At 36.3% G+C, this 21,781-nt stretch overlaps 1 protein-coding gene across 1 annotated transcript; it reads right to left on the bottom strand.

Moving 5' to 3' along the window:
• Positions 1-3,353: 3,353 nt before the first annotated feature.
• On the bottom strand, positions 3,354-19,742 carry brn (beta-1,3-galactosyltransferase brn). Its single transcript, XM_089633422.1, has 4 exons — positions 19,707-19,742; positions 13,375-14,287; positions 11,077-11,248; positions 3,354-8,131 (listed from the first exon to the last, which is right to left on the bottom strand). Exons 2-4 carry the CDS (start codon positions 14,210-14,212, stop codon positions 7,939-7,941), a joined length of 1,203 nt encoding a protein of 400 aa, XP_089489548.1. The 5' UTR covers positions 14,213-14,287; positions 19,707-19,742; the 3' UTR covers positions 3,354-7,938.
• Positions 19,743-21,781: the final 2,039 nt, after the last annotated feature.

Below are 21,781 nucleotides of genomic sequence, written 5' to 3'. Positions count from 1 at the left end.
TTGTGAACCAGTTTTAAAGGGAATTTAAATATTTGAAATTTTCTAAGTTCATTGAGTGTACAATGTACTGATTATTAGTTTTGCAATATCTGATGAATTGTTCCCGTTAATTTTTTTTGTCGTGCGGTAAAATATTTGGAATTGGGTAGTTTTTTTTTGCCCTTTCAATCGCTGAATGAACAGAGTCTACTTCCAGGTAATAAAAATTTAAGATGAATGATCTTGAGGTTTTTCATTTTTTATAAAACCTGCCATACGTAGGATATGGCTATTGTTATATTTCTATTTTGACCTGCACAGTTGTTAGACCATACGGTTATTTCTTCAACATTATTCCCCATATCGCTGTATATCCACTTTAAGAGGCAAGAAGCTACTTCATTTGCCCCCTGTTTTCCATCCCTATATAGTCCATTCAGTAGTATAATGATGAGGTAAGGTAAATGTAAGTAAATAAATAAATAAGTGACATGGTCAGGTCTTCAATAATAATATCACCACCTATGTTTCCATCAGTCTTTTAAGAAGAATTCTGTTTCTTGAGCCTCGTCATACATTCATACACGGAAATACTCTTTTTAATCATTATTTATTGCAGGAATGCAATAAATAACGATGAGAGCACTGGGATTGTTCTGTTTAGTTCCACAGAAAACATAGAAATTAGAGGCAGAAGGACGCAAAATGGACTTGAGTCTACATTCGAATGTTTACTTCCATGGAAAGCGTAGTAATGTTAGAGACAGAAAGATGCAAGTCCAATGTACATTTTTATGCTTCTACGGTGTGAATGTGCTAATGGTTCTTGCATCCTTATAATATTTTTGAAAATACCATAAATATTCAAGATAGGGCTTGCATCTTTCTGCCACTAATGAACATGATAATTTACTTCATGTCTTCCTCAAAAACTCATTTCTTCAAATTTTGGACTTGCATCCGTATGCTTCTCGGGTACAGATATATATATTGCCACTGGTTGGGTAGGGTTGCGGGGCGGATTAAGGAAGAGGTTGAAGGAAGCGTTTTATTAATGCGGGTCTTGAAGAGGTCAGTTTGTGAATTAAAATTATGCAACAATTTAGAATTTTTAAATATTTTTTAATTAAGTAAGTTTTTAGGTGGGTCCAAATATATAAGGTAGGTTTTCTATACCAGCATAATAGGAATAACATTCCAATAACAATCACAGTAATGTTTTACAATACAGTATTAGAAACATTCGCTTTGGGTGGAGGAGAAGTGTTCATTAATGCAAACATTTTGTTAACAGTTTAATAATGGACGGAATGTAGCAAAGCCGTGTTTTAACTTAATAAATTAAAAATCTCCACGCCTGGAAATTCGTTGGATGAAATACTTACTCAAATTTAATTTAAAATAAACCAAAGACAAATTATATACATAAAAATGAAATAAAAGCCGAGGTGAAGTAAGTCGCAATAATAAATGCCAATTGTCTCAAAATTTTATTTGGAAAGGAATCAACTATGGTATCAAACTATTGATCAAAAGTTTGTCTTATCGGAGATTTACATCATTATTCTGGATAATAGTCATCCCTAAAAAAATATATGTAAGAATTCTCATGGTCTTTTTTTAAGCCTTATAAATGAACTTACTCGAAAAATGAACAATTCCAAAACCTGCATTGACCATTTAGAATAAAACATAAAACACAATCAATCTGTAATGCGTGTAATGAAAGCTATTTTGTATAGATATTTTACAATCTCGAACCAAAGTGACGGTTTTATTTCGTTTTATATGCTACTTTAAAATTGAATTTTAAAATAAAATTATACGTAACCGATAAAAAGTGAAATGACATTTTAATTTTAAAAATTCTTAAGTAAAGGAATGTGATTTCAAAATGTTTCATAATTTTTTACAGTTTTTCTACACAAAACACACAGGTAAGTTTTTAAAGCCAATGTTAATACCGAAATTTAATTATTTATGAACAAAAATTTTGATTCCTAATACAGATCTAAAAGATTATTGTATCTAGTTTTTAGAACAGTTATTTTTGACAAAAAGATATAAAATAACTATTTTGTCGGAATGATTGTAAAATTCGCAACAATCTAAAAAAATACACTCCAAAGTTTCTTGAATGGTAATGTTAAGAAATTTCTAATTTCAGACGGGTTAAAATACGCCACCGATAATAGAAAAATCTGAAACAAACCGTAAGGCCATCAACCCCTCGATCAAATAAAGTGTACTGATTGGATAAAACTTCAAAATATTGATAATACGAGTGCATATAAATGATACATGGAATAAGTTCATAAATTTGATCCAACAAATCTTAGGTCCGATTCCAAAGAAATTGTAAAGAAAATTTTGCATTAAATATAGACATTAAAGCCGAAATTGCATTACAAAACTAGTTACACACAGGTAGTGTTATTACGTTAGTTTCACGTATAAACATATAGTTTCATCATGCATGCATTAATGCATGCCTCAACATTTAGAATCGCAATAAAAAAATTAAATAAAAATAACACTGAAAGTGCGCATAAGAACTCCATCAACAGGAATTTTTAACAACTTTAATGTTTTCAGTATTATGAAACTCTACTAAACGATAAATAAATGCTTTATTCAAATTTAAAGAAAAAAGAGTACATTACACTACAAGGAGGATAACGTTGAAAAATTTGACGCATCAGCAGAAATCGACGCGACAGCAGCAGTTGATGCGATAGCAGATGTTGATTTCGTTGACTTTATGGACTCCGGAATTAAAATTTCCGCACTAGATTGCTCATCGAAGTCGAGTTTACGTTTAATTAATTTAGTTTTTAATGTTCTCCGTTCTTGAGCTTGTATGATATGATCTGATTCTCTAATGGGCATATTTCTTTTGAATCTAGAATCTACAATTTCTGATAAAACACACTCCATATAGAAACGAACTAATTTATCTTCCATTTGGTCTGTCCAAAATATATCATCTTTTTTAATGTTTTCCAATTTCAATGGCACATTACTTCCTGACCACACGCCAAAAAGACATATACTCTTTCCAGTTACCCGTAATTGGCCTTGAATCTGGTAGTACCATACATGGGCTCTATTGACGCTACCGTCCTTCCAAAAAGTGACCTTCTTTCTTTTAATCGCCTCTTCTAGTCCGAGTTTGAAGGCTGTAATGGGGCACTTTACTTCAACCACCATATCGTCTGTTATTCCGTCCGGCTAGCCCCTAAAAATGGTATATTGCTATCGATAAAAAGACCACAAGGCTTTATTTGAATACCTACTTGCATGCTCAATTCGGCTAAGGCAAGTTTTTCATTCCGGATCCCATGACTGATACTAGTTACATGGGACATGTTGTTTGCAATAATCAAACTACTAACAAGAGGGCCTCAACTCGTACTCTCTTTTTTTTTTATAACTCTCCTAAAATATGACGCCGTCAACATCATGCGTTAGAATCTCCTTGAAGAACAGTAAGTTCTTGAATTTGATTCCTTACCTGTTGTTTTTCGACCAACAAACTTAAAATTAGTTTTTTCCCTTTTTCCAATTCATCCAGTTCCATATCTACTTGTGCACTTGCATTGCCATATTCTTTGTTGCCTTTTTTAGGGTCAGTATGCTGAGACCTATTCTTTTTTCTAAAAATTCAAATTATATTGCGTTTTTTTGTAACGTTTCTCTTCAATCTTACTAATAACATTAGATTTGGAACTCCTACCCAAGATTTTTTTTTGCAATGTGCTTATTGGCCTGCGAGTGTTAAATGATACAACCGCAGCATGGCAGCGGGCTTGATAGGACTGTCTACAGGAATAATTTATACGTTTTCCGCCTATAAATTTAGCCACTATGTTATTATATCTTTCAACAACATTGCTATCAACGTCATGAATTAAACTTCGAGAGTGAGAAGCGAAAGAGTTGTTGATCAAACATAGTCGTACCCAAATTGGATTACATTTTAAGTCCGACACAATATTTTTACCGTCTGGCTTTGGTCCCGAACAAAAATAAGTTTTGCACTTAGCGTGATCACCAAATACATGACTTGTAGAGTTGATAATGTCAGAAAAGAGGTTATTAATTTTTTCAGATAATGCAATTGGCTGATTTTTATTATACTTAATAGCCGAAGTAACAGCAGTTCTAAGGGACATTATTCGTTCCACGGTAATAAAATTTCGTAACTTTTTAGGATATTTAGTGTCAATTGTCAAGGCTCGTAATTTGTTGCAATAATTCCTTAGAAAATGATTCCTGCATTCAACCTTCTCGACGGTATAATCGGTGTAAGGTCGAGCAGCAAGAATTTTAGAGTAAGTACTCGAATCACCGTCTGAAATTATTCTAGCAAACAATAGATTGTCCATAGAAAATGAACGCTTAAATCCTTTGAGTATGATGTCAGTTTCCATGCCTGAAGAAGACCCCGAATAATTTTTGTAACATACGTGGTCTGAGACAGTTTTTTTTTTCTTTATTCAAAAGAATAAATCGAGCAAAATTTATTGCGAACCGCCATAAATAGGACTTTACCCATTTTCCTGCCAACAATTGCAGCAGCACCAGATAACGAAGAATAGTTTGACCAGTATGACCGTTTTCCCCAACAACCGTCTGCAATGACATAGATCATTGGAACACCGTTTTGATCTAAATGTCCTTCCTCAAAAGCTGCATCACGCTCTTCAGCGGCAGCATCCGTCATTACATCTACAGAAGTATCTTCCCATTGCTTAGATATATTTTTATGAAATTTTTGAAAAGTAATTTGTGACATTGCTGGAATATCCAAAGCGCCTAAAAGCTCTTGCAATTGAGAGAGATTAAATATGTCGACACGCCCATAGTAAACATCGCAGCGATGAAATATATCTTCACGCCCGTAGTAAACATTCCATGAAAGGTCTCACCAGGATCATAGTTTCGCCATGTGCTGACCTCATGTCAACAAAAAAATGTAAAAAGGAAACGCAGCTCAGATTGATGGGTAGTTTTATTAAAAATGCAAGAAATTATAATGCACAGTAGTAACTAGCCGATTACCTAGTATGCCATAGGAAAAATTTAGTTAAATGGCTATACATCTGTAGTGGCAGCTACTAGAATAATACTATATAAATACCATCGTAGTACATCAACACACAGCCGATCAGCCTCGTTCAAGCTGCAACTAACGACGGGCGGCCGCTCCGCCCCCCGTCCTTTGGCTTATTTCATATTGTAGTATCAGTTCACGAGTAATGAACACCACCTGCAAGTCTGGTTTCTACCGACGCGGTATCGAGACACCGACTTCATCGCCGTGATCATGGACCATGGATACATATCCCACCGTGATGTGACCTACATGCATCCCATCGTGATGCACATCAACTACTATGACGACATCGTTGTTCGTCGTCAGCAATAACTGTGACTACTCTGGCTACTCTATTTGGACTGTGTAATTCGACTATCTCAATAAAACCGCTGCTAGGATACCACACACATCTTTCTTTCATTTGTTTCCTTACTTCAACCCCAAACATCTAAAAAATATTCAAATAAAAAGATAAAATAAAAACAAGAAAGAGTAATCAATTAACTTAATTTTCCGATTCACTATCATTAGGCCCATCTGTCATAAAGTCACTATCACTGTTTTCAGAACTAGTACTCAATATTTGTCGACGCTTACTTCCCGAATGTCAAATCGAATCACCTTCCTCATCACTACTACTACTGCTACATCCAATAATGCATGTATCGTTATCGTGTCTTCATTTAGGTTTTTCTTACTCTTTATGCACAAAATATTCTAACGGTATCAAAAAATGGCAACAAAAACATAAACTTATGTTATTTTTTAATGATAAACTAACGTTTATAAGACAAGGTTTTATGCATTGCATAAAGGATAACCAATAATTATAAGCAATAATTAGTCATCCGAAATACTAATACAAATTGAAAACATCTCCCGAGTAAAAATAAATGCCGCCAACGGGAATTGAACCCGTGCCTTCTGATGTCCGGTCAGGTGCTCTGTATCCACTGAGCTATGTTGGCTTATTTCCAACCCGCCAAATGATTCAATATGTACTAGTACCTCAATCAACAATTACAGTTTATTATATTTTTTCACCTGTAAACAACCAACTTTATTTTTGTAGGAAAGGCTTTGTTAGTACTGAATTTCTCACTTTTCTACATTTCTTTTTTACTTTTTTACATTTCTCACTATACTGCATAAAACCTTGTCTTATAAACGTTAGTTAATCATTAAAAAATAATAATATTTGACAAGTCAAAAAATATTTCACCAATAAATTAAGATATCATATGTCTCGACGCCATCTAGTGAGATAGGCTTTTACTTAAAACTTTGAGCTTTATTCTAAAATCTCAAAGCCAAAAAGTCAAAAGGTCGCTAAAATGGCTGGAAAAACAAAATTTGTGGAACCTTATAAGAAGGTTTCATTGTATTGGTTGGAGGGCAGAGGGTTAGAGGGTTTAATTATCTGAAACTTATTAATTTTAAGACAGACATTTTATTTGTGCAAAAACATAAATGATCACTTTACAGAGCAATGAGGCAACACTCCTCTGGTTGTAAAACTAACGACTATAAGAATAAAATTCTTTTACGTTTTTGTTATGGCTTTCATAGATACATAATATATATGTAGATTTGAACTTATATACATAATAAATTTAGTAGAATGGACAAATATTTGGTAATAAAAATCATGCAGAATTATTTAACATAATATTTTCGCAAACTTAACATATTTGCATTTCTGCAAAATAGTTTGACTATTATGTACAATCATTTCATTGACTAATTCATGTCTAAAACTATATCGAAGGACGGATAATAGCTCACAATAGAAATAAAGTATTACAAAAAGTTTTTATACTAATTTATTCGTCTCGCAACGCAAGTATTTTCTTTGTAAGGAACGGAAGGGTTTAACCATCTCAAAAAACATATTTTAAAATGAAAACAGCAATTATTTTACTTTGCACAAACTTCATGCACATTTCCGTAACGAATGATGGTTGTAAACCGAGGTTTCTTCATATGTGTGATAAATAGGCCATTTTCTAATTAAAATTTTCAAGGTTCTGAAAAATAATTTTTTTTAATCACGAAAACTTTTTTACACGGGAAGTTTATGTGGGTTCCATTGTATTAAAACTGCTATTTTATTATGCTGTAAAGACACCTTCAAAAGTACTTTATAATACCTATTATTATTATTATTTATCATTAATATTGTTTCAATATTATTTGTTATACTATCAACAAGTTTTAATAGACTAAAAACATAAGTAGGCAAATATTCATTTGGAATTTGAACATTTGATTGACTTTAGGTGGTGTGGCAAACTCGCAGCAAAACATGATAAGGTAGGTTTCGATAACACATAGTTAACCACGAAAAGTGAAACTCTTTTATAAGGTTTTCCAAGGGACAAAAAAAAAACTTCTTGGGCCCTTCTGCCACAGCGATACGCAAGTGTTTTCGATCCTCAACGATTGAAGTATTTTGACAAATACAGCCATACATTTGTACGGAGGTTTGTACACAGACACACGTTGCTGACATTTTGGAAACTCGTCCGTGTCTCCCGCGACCGCGACCAGCCGGACAAGGTAGTTCTTAGCCAGTTCATGTTTCTTAGATCAGCGCTAGAAACAAAACAATCGACAAAGAATGACAGGATATAAAAATGAGTGAGGTTATGAACGCATTCTAGTTTGACATTTCGAGAATTGAACAATGATTGGTGGCGTTTCAGTAGCGATATTATGTGGTCATTTCTGTAGATCAGTCTTCAAGGGAACGAAAAAAAATTTCTTCAGCATGAAAACTTCTTATGTGGGAACCATATAAGAAGGTTTCAATAACACGTAGTTGATAATGTAATTAAGGATAATACTAGGACTAGAATTTAAGCGTTTCCGGCAGCCTTCTGCTCATTCCACACGGAGAGCAGCTCCTCCGTGTTGTCATATCCGTGCGAGGCGACCACGTAGCGGTAGTTGTGCAGGTTGTAGTCCTTCTTGTAGAAGTACACCTCCTTGCAGTGGAAGGGCTCCATGGCCATCTTCTTGGCTATTATTCCTAAATATATGTCGTCGAATCTGAAATGGACAAAACATTCAGTTATTCAATTGTTCGCATTGTTTATCGTAAGCGAACTATCACATACAATATTAACCTTGCAGGTAGTCAATGGTTCCGTGACAAAACAAAACATTGAAGAAAAAGAAGAAACAAATGACAAACCTTACCTAACCATCATATTCTGCTTTAGCCATATTTTTATGTTACAATCTCAAAAGAGCGCAATCTGCACAGTGTAAAGACAGGTGAACTATATCACCACCCGGTCGGATAGGGTCGTGAGGCGGGTTAAAGTAGGAATTAGAACTTATATCGGAAGTGCACAAAATTATTAATTTATTACTTTATTAACGCCCTTTTTAGTACCAGATTTACTGCACAGAAATAAATCCAGATTCAATGCACTTAATATTGTAGAAATTTCTAGTTAACCCAGTTATAAATCCCAACATTTGAAAGCCCTAGTTAGAGATTTCCGTTATGTGGTTAACAATAGAAAGAGATGATTGAAAAGTGATGAAGTCTTGAATTTGTGTTAATGTCTCTAAGAGCATTGTTATCAATATTGTAAGTAAGATCACTGGATTTTTTTACTCAAAATAATCCGAAAATTTGAGATATTTAAGTAAAGTCTGTATTCATTGCACCAAATTAACAATGTGTTGATATTATCTTGAAGATTACAATGATAAATATTTTGAGGTCATCAGCAAAAAGTAAGATAAATACATCAGGAAATATTTTTGTAATATCATTTATAAACAAGATTGGACCAAGGTGTGAACCCTGTGGGACTCCGCTTGTTGCATTATTTTTTCTGATTGGGAGGATTTTATTTGAAGAATTTGTTGTCTACCAGTAAGACAGCTCTTAAACCAGGTTAATTATGTTGCCCCGTATACCAAGCTTTTCTAATTTCCAAATACGAATATTATGGGAAAATGTATCAAAGGCTTTTCTAAAATCAGTATAAACAGAGTCCACTTGTTTTTTTTTCTTGAAAGGCATTAGTTATAAAATTTTCATAGACAATTAAATTGGAAAGAGTACTTCTGTCTGACATCAATCCAAACTGGTGAGGTGATATTACGGGTTTTATTTGCGTTATTAGTTTATCCAGTATAAGGCTTTCAAAGAGTTTAGGCATGGTGGCTTGAATACATATTGGTCTGTAATTACAAACATCACTTTTGTCACCCTTTTTGAAATTGGAGTCAAATAACTCATTTTCCTCTTGTCAGGAAAAATTCCACTAGATAAAGAGAGATTAAAAAGTTTGGTTAATGGAAGAGCAATTACTTTGATACATTCTTTCATGAATATTGTGGGGATATTATGATGACATTTTAAAAATAAAATTAAATATATTTATGTGAAATTTGACAGGGCTTAGTTACAACACAGACCCCTAAACCTTGAGATACCGTGCTGCCAAAATGTAAATTATATTTATTCAATGTCATTGGTAAAGGATATTTGCGTACTGTTATAATAACAGATTCTGAATCACGTCTAAATAAACATCTATCTCTTCACCCGGAGCAGCCAGAAGAGCAAATGACTCCTACAAGGGACTGTTGTAATATTTACGCCTTTCCCCCACCACTACCCGCTGGATGAAATACGAACTTCTACTGGACCAAAACCTACAGCCAACAACAAATTTAAGCTATAATCTCAAAAGGAGCATAATTGTGATTTCAAAATGACCATTTCCGATACCGTCGAACTAAATTACGGGAAAATAAATTATAACCAGAAAATAAATATCAGCACTAAAAAATGGATACACGCTAAAATAATAACTGGAAAACTGACACCTGTATTTTCTGCTCTTTAAAAAAAATGTTTATTCTGAAAATGTTGAGAATCAGAGCTCATATATGTATAACTGTATATTTTATTGTGAAATAAATAAAAAAATATGTAAGGTGAAGGTTTAGGTAAGTTGAACTGATTTGGTGAGAAGTATTGCATCGAATTTTTACAAAACTCTTTACAGGACTTAGCAGACAGGATAAATAGCTAACTAAACACACCTTCAATGAACAGGGAGTTTCACATCAATAAACGCCCGACCCGAGTTGGTCCTATAAATATAGAGCCAGATTTGATGCCAAAGTCAGTTCAACACCTCTGAAGAAGAAACAGTTCAGCTGAAAAACCAAGTCTCCAAGTGTTAACAGTGTTTTATTTAGTAGTAAATTTAGTTCCTTCCCAGTTTAAAATCAGCTTTGCCTAGTAGTAAATTTATGTATCAATTCAGATCTAGAATTCAATTCTTCTCTGCAATTGACTTAATTCACTTCGCTTCCGCCTCACTCCCTGAAATTGACTGCGTAACAATTGAGCTCAGCCCCCTATAGTGAGTTCAGTACATATTTGTACAAACGCCGAAACACGTAGAGGGCTTTAAAAAGGGATATATTAATGCGGGTCTTGAAGAAGCCCGGATCATACGAAGGAGGAAAACAGGTTCAGGTTCAGGAAGACATGATCCGTTCTAATGAAGCCAACATCAAGTGTGAACAGTATTCCGCTCGTGTCTGTCGAGTTTCGCATACGTGTACCGGTGCACAGGGGATCAATGCTGCTAGCTCTGTTGAGAAAGCTACATTGAAATACCGGTAGAACAGACTCAGTACGCCTACTTATTTGCATCTGTGCATTATAAATGGCAATCGGTCTGTTAACAACAGATTGTCAATCAGACGATGGCCTTTGCACAGGATGTTCTCAGGTTTCCGTCAGAGGCTGCATCATATTTTGGGATGCTGTGTAGGCGGTCTTCTTAATAGGAGTGAACCCGGACTTTGAGAGATCTATGTTGTAGGAACAAGGAAACACAAAACCTGATGAAACATTCCGTAGCTGTAGAATCTCAAAAATGATCATCCATTAAATTTTACATACCTACATAAAATTTTGAACATGTTTTTGACATTATGTAATAAATACTAACCTAAAATGTTTTACAAAGTGGCTAGCGTAATAAATGGAGATGAGGGCTTCTTGGGACAGGATGTAGGCCCCGGCAGACACATACGGGGGCCAGCGGTTCCATGGATACTCCTCCAGGGAGATGTACCACTTGCTGGTCAGGTGACGGTGCGGGGAAGACTTGAACACAAAACCTGCAATCATAAATAATAAAATAAAAACAACTGGAAACTCCACGGACCAGTGATAGGGGCTCAAAATCAATGTACTAGTAAATTAATCATCGATACTCAATGATATATCACAGGGTGCATTTGCTGCACCCTGTTTTGACAGACAGTGCACTTTTTAAGGGCCGGTAAATCCCGTGTGGTGTGAGTAGGAACCTGGGAGGGGTCTCAATGTGTCAGGAGGGTCGTTCCGTTTTCAGTCATTACCATGGTTTGGTCCGAACAACACTGGGGCTTCGCCGTCAGCATGTTTCTTGAATATGATAGTTCTTTCGTCGCCACCCAGCTGGCCTTCCGGCTGCACTACAATCTTGCAAGTCGTGATACCGTCCCTCACCGTAAATTAATTGCGAGTCGGGTGCGTACATGTGAAGAAACTGGTTCCACACTAAGACCTAGGGTTTAGGAAAACCCAAAACGGTAAGAAACTTTATTGAGTGAGAGAAGCTATCGAACGGTCGCCAAGGCGCTCTGCCTGGAAGCATGCAATTGCATTGGGCATTACTGACCGCTCACTAAGGAGGATTTTGCATCAAGACTTATCATTCCACCCCTACAAGATTATAATTGTCCAAGAGTTGAAGCCTCCTGACTATGAAAACCGCATGAATCGCTCCCAAGAAATGTTGAACCCGATTCATGCGAGGTCAACTTTTTTCAGTAGTGACGTTGTTTCCATGTTGTAAATTTTTTTTGAACCTCAATTGGAAGAACTAACGAAGGAAACAGATCTGGGAGACATCTGGTTTCAACAGGACGGTGCTTTGGCCTACACTGCTCGAGTTTCAATGATAATTTGCGACCGATGTTCCGCGCCTCGTCTTTCTAAGGGTTGACATGGCGTGGCCCGCGCACTCACCTGATCTGAGTATTTGCGACTTCTTCCTGTGGGGCTACCTGAAGGAAAATGATCTTAAACATCAGCTCACACCTTGGAAGGATCGAATTCGGAGGAAATTGCTTCTATACCCGGCGAGATGAACCAAAATGCAGCACGCTGCTGGGGGCCTTCTTCTTTCTGATGTTATCCATAGGACTTTATTGTAAAACGGCACGATGTACCGAATAAAATAAAATAAACCCCATTTCTGTAAGTTGCACCGGTTTTATTAACCAATTAATGCTTTTGAACGAGGGGTGTTCGCGGACGGCGCGTGTATTGTACCGCGACAACCCGAACACTGCTCGCGTCTTTTGACTTGTTTAAACAAACGAACTGCGCTCGCCAGATTTTTTTATTGTTTTTATTTTTTATAATAGTCAGTCTTGTTTTATTTTTTTGAATATGGTTATTTTTTTTTACATTTTTTATTGCTTCTGTTTTTTTTTTTTTTTTGAACTGGTCAATTTTAAATTATGTTAACTCTTTATAAAAAATAAAATAACCTTATGTTTTTAGTTTCATTTTTGTTAAAATAAAACGAGTATAAGTGGTTAATAGCCCTTCAAAACTGCACTGTTTTGCTGCACATGTATGCACATTTTATTTTTTTTTATAACATGCGGCGTCCATTTCCTATACACATGAACAGTAACAAAAATACAAATAAAGTTACTAATAAGTACTTAATTCTCAAGCCCAATAAAAAGTATAACATGAATTATTAATCTCTCGTTCGCCAGCATCTCAGCAGATACTATTAAAAAAATCATTACTCTCTGAATATTGGTATTTTGGGTTGGCTACACTAGCTATTCTGGGGAAACTACTTAAGGTAGATTATATACTATTATCATCATTATATAAACACACTAGCTGTACCCCGCCACGCGTTGCTGTGGCTCAGTTTGTCTGTGCAGATAGAGAAACAATAGCGCGTGTTGCTTTAACGTTCAACAGATTGTGCTATTTAAAGAAAAGCATGTTTGCCTAACAGATGGTGCTGTTTTTAAAAAAAAACATTATTTTATCTGTCACAGGTGACTTCTATATAATATATACATATATGAAAACACACGCATATTTGAATGCAACATTGTGTAAAAATTTTAAAGCAATCGGTGAAGATCTAGCGGACATGTAAGATTTAGATCAAACAAACATTTTTATTTATATGGATAAAAGATAGATTATTTGGTAATGACCTTACCTGCGTACAGTATTGCGTCATCTGGAAGGTCATAATTGAAGTTAGCTTGTCGTTTAACTCTTGCTAACTTATTGTTTTCCCGATCAGCAGATACCAGGAAGTTTTTACCGTCGTTTAAGGATTTGCCTAACACCTTTGGCTGACTTTTACTAGGACTGAGTTTCCTCCTGGCGGCGAGGGCTTCCTCGACGTACTCTGGATAATGTGACGGGTTCCTTATGAACCTCAAAACATTCTTAACAGAGACGTACATATCGTCATCAGAGAACATGTAGAATTTGGCTGACGGGCAGAATCTCATGGCCCACGTGAATCCCATCATGGTTTTGATTGTGTTGTTGAAGTAGGAGTCTTGGAAGTTTGCTTGGACAATGTCATTGTGCTTCTTGGATTCTGCATCTATGGCTTCTTGCAGAGATTTATCAGCACCACCGTCCACCCCCAAAACAAACACCTTTTTAATTAAGACATCGGAAAATCTATTTTCAAATCCCCACGTTTTCCTTATGGCTGATCTTCGAAGGAAGTTGTGCATTGCTGATTTGACTATTATTACTAATCTTATCTCTGAATCTGATTTGCATTTATCCTCGCATGATGAAAGAAACGAATAGTTATACACGTTGATAGGAGGCATACTCGGTTTGTCACTATTTCTCATTTGTTCTACGTACGGGTAAATATTTTCACTCAGAGGATAGTCAAACTCTACGTCAATGTCTTTCTCAAATAAAAGCGTGTGAAGTCCAAATATTTTCACTAATGCTATAAGTAATATAATGGTGAATATGTTTTTTATTCTTTTCCTCGACATAATGACTAATTTATTATATTTCATACTAGGAACATTTACTGGAAATTCTTATATATAATTGGTAATTTTCTTTGGTATGCTATCTACTAGATCTGGCATCTGAAAAGGAGAATAATATCATAAATATGGTAAAAAAACAAAAGGAAACATGCATAAGATATTGGCAATGGTTTTTTTGGTAAATATACAAACTTACGAACTTAATATGCACATTTTATTTTTAACGCATTGTAGTATATAGTTAGATAATCAGGAGAAGTAAGTATTTCAGTTTCCGGAAATGAAAAATAATGTATTTTAACGTCTTTTCTTCACGCTATCTATTTATACTTTGGGGATCTGGTTAGGAGGCACAGAGTCACAGTGTTTATTGATGAGTCAGGTAGCCGTGATGAGAGTTGACTTAGGACAGATGTTGTATTCTCTGGATGCAGGTGGTGATGTGCTGGTCAAGCGCGGGGCAGTGAGTCGACGCCGGACGCTGGTGACCGGACTCAATGACGGTCAGGCACTGGCGAAGAACGTGGGTCTTCAGGTACTCCAGTGCTGACGGGAAGGCCGAAGGTACGGTGGACCTTGTAGGCGGTTGAGCGGGAGGTGCGTAAACCAGGGAGGATGCTGCGTGTCCTCGTGGTGGTCATGGTGCATGGATGAAGCGCTGGTCAGAAGCGCTGGAACCGGGCGCTGAGATCCGATGTAGCGCTGGCCAGGGACGGCGGCCGGGGCCAAGGCGCTATGTTGTCCCGATGGAGTGCATAGTTGATTCGTGGGGAGCCGGGAATATCGTCCTTCGCGTGATGAAGGTGCGCGGATGATCACTCGTTGAGCCTTGTTAACTGACGGCTGATTGATGACTGACTGACTGCTTGCTGCGTCGGGCTTATTTATACAGTACAGCCGACGGCGACAGTAGGTAGGCGAGATCGCAAGTAAAACGGAGACACACGCTCGGACTGGGTCCTACTGGAACTTTCGGTGGCGCTGCTATTACGCATAGGCGATAGGCTAGAACCTTCTAGCGAGTTGGCGTAATGTGCCAGACCAACTCGCAACGTATTGTCGTAGGTAGGTCGCGTTGTTTACGATTAGTTCTTGGTAGTAACTCGCAAGTACATAGGTAGGTCGAGTTGTTTACTATTAATGAGACAATCTGGATTATTCTCTCAACGCCACAAATATAAAAGTATATCTTGGTTTGTTTAAAATCTTAAACTCCGAAAGTTCTTCACGATTGCTTTTAAATTTTGACACAATGTTGCATTCGAATATGCGTGTTTTTATATCGATGAATGTTACAGGTAAAAATATGTTTTTTTTTAAAACAGCGCCATCTGTTGGACGCAAAAGCAACACGTGCTATTGTTTCTCAATCTGCACAGACAGACTTAGCCACAGCAACGCGTGGCGGGGTACAGCTAATCGTCGCATTAATTCGTAGAATGCGTAACTCCCAAATGTAAAATTTTACAGGAGGCACAAAAAACCTCGTAGTGAAAAAAAATGAAAGACGGCTTATTCTTTTTATTTATGTTTCGAACATATAATATATTTGGAAATTTATTTTCAATAATTAAACTTTTGTAAGTTAAGGCTTTCTATTTCAAATCGGAGTTAGGAAGTTTACGTAAAAACCGAGAATGGAGATACGCATTTTACAAAAGATACATACTTTTCTGCGAACAGTTTTATGAACAACCTAGCGGAAAATTTGGGAGATAGGAATTTTACATTTACAAAATAAAACACAACAATGTATGTGTATGTCGAGGCAGTCTATTTAGATGCATTTTAATGATGCGGAAGGTTATCGTTAAAGGAGTGGTAATCCTTTTCTAATGTCTGTTTTAAGTCTTGTAAATGCTGGTACTTTTCCTTCCTTAAGGGATTAAATCTGACTCTCAAGTGAAATCTTCAAACTCTGGAGATTATTACTGATTCGGCGACTGTTTTGTGCTGGGTGAGATCTACACTGACCGGGAGTAGTCGTGTCAGAGATGATCGTTAAGTGACGCTTGGAGTTGATGAAGGAGATTGTAGAAGAATTTGATCTGACATTGTCGATCACCCTTGTTGTCCTGTAGAAATAAAACTGATGTACTTACTAGGGTTTGCAAGACCCGGGCAAAGAGTAGCCATGACAGAAAACGTTGTGAAAGAGACTCCTCAGAGTGTGAAGATAGGTGGGAGAGACTTGAAAGTGGAACTGGTGAGCAAACATGTGCTTTAAGCGTAGAAACTCTTCATGCTCAGCATCACTTTGGAGTAAAGTGAACGCTTCATCTTGCCCGGCTGGTCGATCCCGAGGCGAGAAGAAAGGACGTCGATAGATGCGTGCGTTTCTGCGTACAATGCAGGACAATTGACCCTCCACCATCATCCCATGAAGCGGGTAATCTTAATGTTGTGACAACCTGGAGTCGCTTGGCAGTTGATGTTACTCATTTCGGTAGGAAATGTTTACCCACATTTATCGATTGCGGTCCAAGTAGATTTGCCGTGTGGCGGGAAATCGAGTCAGATAATGCAGCTTCGATTATCAGACATTTAGAAGAAGTGTTTCGGGAAAGAGGCCCGCCCAAAGTAGTTCTCATGGACAATGGTACTGCATTTTGTTCCTACAGTGTTACAGATAAGTTCGTCAAAGATTTTGCGCGGTATACCGACCAGCTGGAAACAGTATAGTTGAACGACATCATCAAACAATAAAGAGAACTGCAGCCAGAAGTGGAAGCAATCCCCTGCAGGCAGTGTTTCGGTACAATCTTTGGCTGCAAAAAGTCAGGATGATCGAGGTATTGCGCTGTCTAGTATAGTTCACACTTCACACTCGTGGAGACACCCTTCTGCGCAAGTGAATATAGAAGAGGAAGTATTGACTGAGCTCTAAGTGGGCGATCTTCTTGCGGTTAAACCAGTAGATGGGAGATGCACATCGTGCATGGAAGGGTGACAGGACTTACTTCAGTCAACAACATCGAAGTAGATGGCATACCAAGACATGTGCTTGACCCGCGGAAGATGCCTGACAGAGAACGGACTGTGTCTGAGGAGAGACGAGATGGAATTGCCGCACGTTCCACCGTAAATATTTTGGGTTTGTTTGAAGAGGACAGTGAAGAACCGGATCCGGATATGCATCAGGAGGAGATCCACTTGCAAAGAGATGGTGACCTTGAAGAAGAGATAATCACAGAACAATGACCTATTAGGTATTTACGAAACCGCAGAGGCACATAAAACAAGAGAGCTACGGCAGAGCGTCACACGGTGCAGAAGACGTCAGTTTAGACTACAGATACCAAACACTATTCGTGACTTCACAATTAAAATTAAGGTTATAAAATGTTCAAAATTGATTAATCAACTTATCTCAGTTAATTTCACGGTAAAACTATTACACCGTAAATAAATTTCCTCAGTCAAAAACACAACAAGTGCACGGCTCACCGGCCAATACTGAATTAAGGAGTTACGAAGTATTCCCGAGTAAAAATGGCACCATCATTTTACGCAGTTTCCTAATTTGTGTTTATCTAAAAGGTTAATTTTTTTTTAAATTTTCGAGTTTTACTAGTCGATGCGGGTCTAATTTTAACACCAGATGGCATTAAAAACGTATTTTCGAAAAATTTGGAGTTACGCAGTCTACGAATTAATGCGACGTAATATAATATAAAAACATTTTTTTATGCTAGTTTTTTTTAATATATTTTTTTTAAATTAAATTCAAACTAAGAACATAAAAATCTATTTTAGGATCATAGTTTAATATTTTGAGTAAAAAATAAGAAAACTAGTGTTAAAATTTTAACACCAATAAAAATGGCAGCCAAGTAAACAATACATTTTAATTTTAACAAAACAACTACTAAAATGCATTGATTTTCATTTCCGGAAACTGAAATCTTACTTTTCTTATTATCAAACTACTACAATGCGTTTTAAAAATAAAATTTGCATATTAAGCGTGTCCCTATTTACTGTATATTTACCGTTTCAGTATGTAGCGCAGCTTATAAAATGGTTAAAATCATCCGAAAACATGACACTGGAAAATATAGATTAATATGTGAAACCATTGAAATAACTACGAGGAATGCCTTCATATTATAACCTCACATGACCTATTTATAATCAGTAAAACTTCTATTGGATCGTAGAAATAATGACACGACTTCTATACTTATCTACACATTTCTTAGAAATTGTGGTATTTATTTGTAATCTGACAAACTGTCTAAATGTACGAATACAAAGGATGCGGCTTTCGGCTTTCAGATTATCGATGCTCAATAACTGAGTTCGTCGGCGGCAGTTGGCGTCGAGTTGTGGACATGTAGAACGCGGGTAAAAGCTGCGCCATCTGCACGGTTAAAAATGTCAGTTTTAACAAAATGTCGAGCTCGTCAGACGAAGATTTTTTACTTTTGGAGAATCCTTTTTTGAAATTAATAAATAAAACATGTGTGCAGTGTTTCTCAGATTGGGGATTTGTTGAAAACAGCGGCAATTAACAGGTCGCTCATTTTGACACTACCTTCGTGCTCAACAAAATAAGCGTCACTAACCGCCGTCACCGGCGAGTAGGAATTAAGAATTCATTCCGGTAAAGCTTTTCGGCGCCACTACGCGAGTACACAAATCTGAACCTGCCTTCACTATGTGCGGTCTCATAGGTTTACATACAAACATTCTCGTTGGCGAAACAAACTAATCAGAAAGCCGAAACCCGCCTCCTAGGTGTTCATACACTAATACAAGACTACATTACTTTTGGGTGTTTTTAACATAGAGCTACAATTAGAGGCGTAGTAATTAGGACTAGTGTGTACTAATATTTCGTCAAAACTTGTTCCACTATTAGAATGCGATAAGCGATTCGCGTAGACCAGTTTCAGTAGTTTTCATTAGAGCATTGGGAGAGTTGGAGGTCAGTTGGAGGTAGAAAAGCAGAACCTATTTTTCGCTTCAAGTCTCATCTAAATATAATACATCAATGGTTTTTAACAAGTTTATGTTTCCAAAAACAAGTGCTGTCGTCTTATTTATAGATATTTCCGAAACAAATTGATTATGAGAGGAAAATATGATTAATATTGAATACTCCTTATTAATTATCATCCTATCAGGTGATATTTATGGCGCAGAGAGATGATAACACATAAATTTATTTGCACAATAAATGATAATGTTATTCTCGAGTTTTAAATGAAAACATGACTCACTCTCATTCTCTTACACTTTTTACACGGAAATCTTTCAGAAGATATTTAATAAACACACAAAACGATGATTCTTTTATGCGAAACGCGAATAATTTGGAGAAACGAAATCAGCCAACGGAATAAATTATTTTGTGTCATTCCTCCCATTGCCGATCGAATATATCGACATTGGTGCTTGTACCATCAATTAAACAGAGTAAGTAAAAGTATTTCAGTGCGAGAGATTGATACTCATCAAATAAAAATTGACAAACATTTTGTTTTCATTCAAAACCTTTTAAAATAATATTTACCGCAAAATCTGACATTCACTGTCAACAGTTTCCGCCCACAGATCAAACAGTTTTCTGTTGCTGATAATAAACCATAGATAAAATGCACTCATATTATGGCTGTTGGGTATGCAATAAAAATATGAAAACCGATGGTAGCTACTCGTACGGAGACAAAAGGAATATTTTAAAACGTTTTTTTATAAATATTGGTCAGTTAAGACACTTATCAATATTATAAAACAATTATTTGATTAGCTAGGTCAGTCCGTCTGTATTTTGTAACATGTAGTAAATTAATAACTGCCACTTCGTGCATACTTTGTGTTGCACATCAATATCAAATAACCTTATTTATTTTTTATAAATATTGGAGTTGACCGTTGTAGACAGTAATGCAAAAAGCATATTATTTTTTATTGAGTTTCATTAATTGTTAGGTACCTACTTACTTTTTTTACTGCTCAATAATATTTTCAACTTTTATAAACTACGTCATTTTTTTATTGATAAAAAAAACATTGTTTATCTAGATTTAAACCACAATAATATGATTGTATGAAGCAGCAATAAAAATTGTGTTACAAAATATGCATTGTTTTTTGCCTGGAACATCTGGATCAGGGGTAGGGAACCTGTAACCTGAGGGCTGTATACGGCACGCAAGGCTTTTTGGTTCGGCCCGCGAGTTCTTTCGGTGTGGCCTGCTGACCACCAAAAATATGATATTATAAAAAAAATATTTTCAGAACGCGAGACTGGTTTTCTTTCACGGTGTTTCAGATATATTTTTAAGAAAGTTGGTATCTTATTCCTAGACCTAATTCATCAAATAAAATTTACTTACGGACGCCGGGATTTGAACCCACGACCTCCGGCTTGCTAGTCAAAAGGCCAGGAATTCAAATCCGAGCGTGCGTAAGTAAATTCTATTTGATTAATTTTAAACAGAGTGGAAGATACTCTTGGTATCGCCCTGGTGAAGGACCACAATTCAGAATTGAAAAGTTGCTTGAAATGGCTTTAGCCGTATTCGGTGACAAGATCTGAATAGCCAAGTACTCTCCCACCTTCCTCTTCCCCATCTCCTTCCCCTCCCCACTTTCTTTAACCTCACAACATACCCCAATTGGAGATGCCTGGCTCACTGGCTCCGGACGGTTAGGAGCAGTTGGGACTGCTGGAGACTGGAGAAAATTATAATAAAAAACCAAAAAAATATATAACATGGCTGACAGGTACTTACGTATGCACCCACGTTACTAGAAAGCAGTTTAGACACAAATAAATAGGCGATCGAACATCCCCTTTTAATTTCATTTTAATGTATTTTTATCTTACTAATTAAAAATTAAACTTGGGACTCGATTACATAAAAAAATCTGAGAAACCATTCTTATACATTTATAAATTTCTAGTACGAGACTCATTTGTGAACATGAAATTTTCCATCAGCTGTGATATAAACACTCTCCCCCCCCCCCGCCAAAATTTAAGTGCGGCCCTAGGGTGACAGTACAAACAAATGGCCTCTGACGGCGAAAAGTTTCCCCACCCCTGGTCTAGATCAACTCAACTATTTTTAACTGATGGAACACAATCTTATTTTTATTATTGTATTCTGTATTATTATGGTCCTGTGCGGATTTGAAGTACTTACTCCATTCATGTTAATATTACGCGTAATATCGTAAAAATCGTTTTATTTACGTTAGGTACCTGTCAAAAAATAATACAACCGAAGAGAATGTTAGTGTAAAAATGATCCGTAGGTGATCTTCTCTCTTAGAAACAAAGACTTCATAACTAGGTTTAGGCAATACTGTATCTGTTTTATTATAAATATGGCCAATCATATTAACCCTTAGCAGACGGCTAATATTTTGTTAATATCTCAAACACAAATATAATATTGAACATTATATTTAAAATAATTGACAGGCATCTAAATGTCAACGTTTTACTCAGGAATTTTCATGGAATGCATTTAAACTTCTAAAAGCTAGCTATATACACTGCAGATTGTAGTGCACCTGAAAGTAGTCATGATTTCACTGAACTGCTATTGTAGTTGGTCGTATTCTAAGGGTTAAGAG

The sequence above is a fragment of the Hesperophylax consimilis genome, chromosome 7 (genome assembly GCF_061612785.1).
Source record: "Hesperophylax consimilis isolate HC1 chromosome 7, BYU_Hcon_1.0, whole genome shotgun sequence".
Lineage (NCBI taxonomy): Eukaryota > Metazoa > Arthropoda > Insecta > Trichoptera > Limnephilidae > Hesperophylax > Hesperophylax consimilis.
Note: the sequence above shows the minus strand (reverse complement) of the source record. Positions and strands in the feature narration are given on the sequence as shown.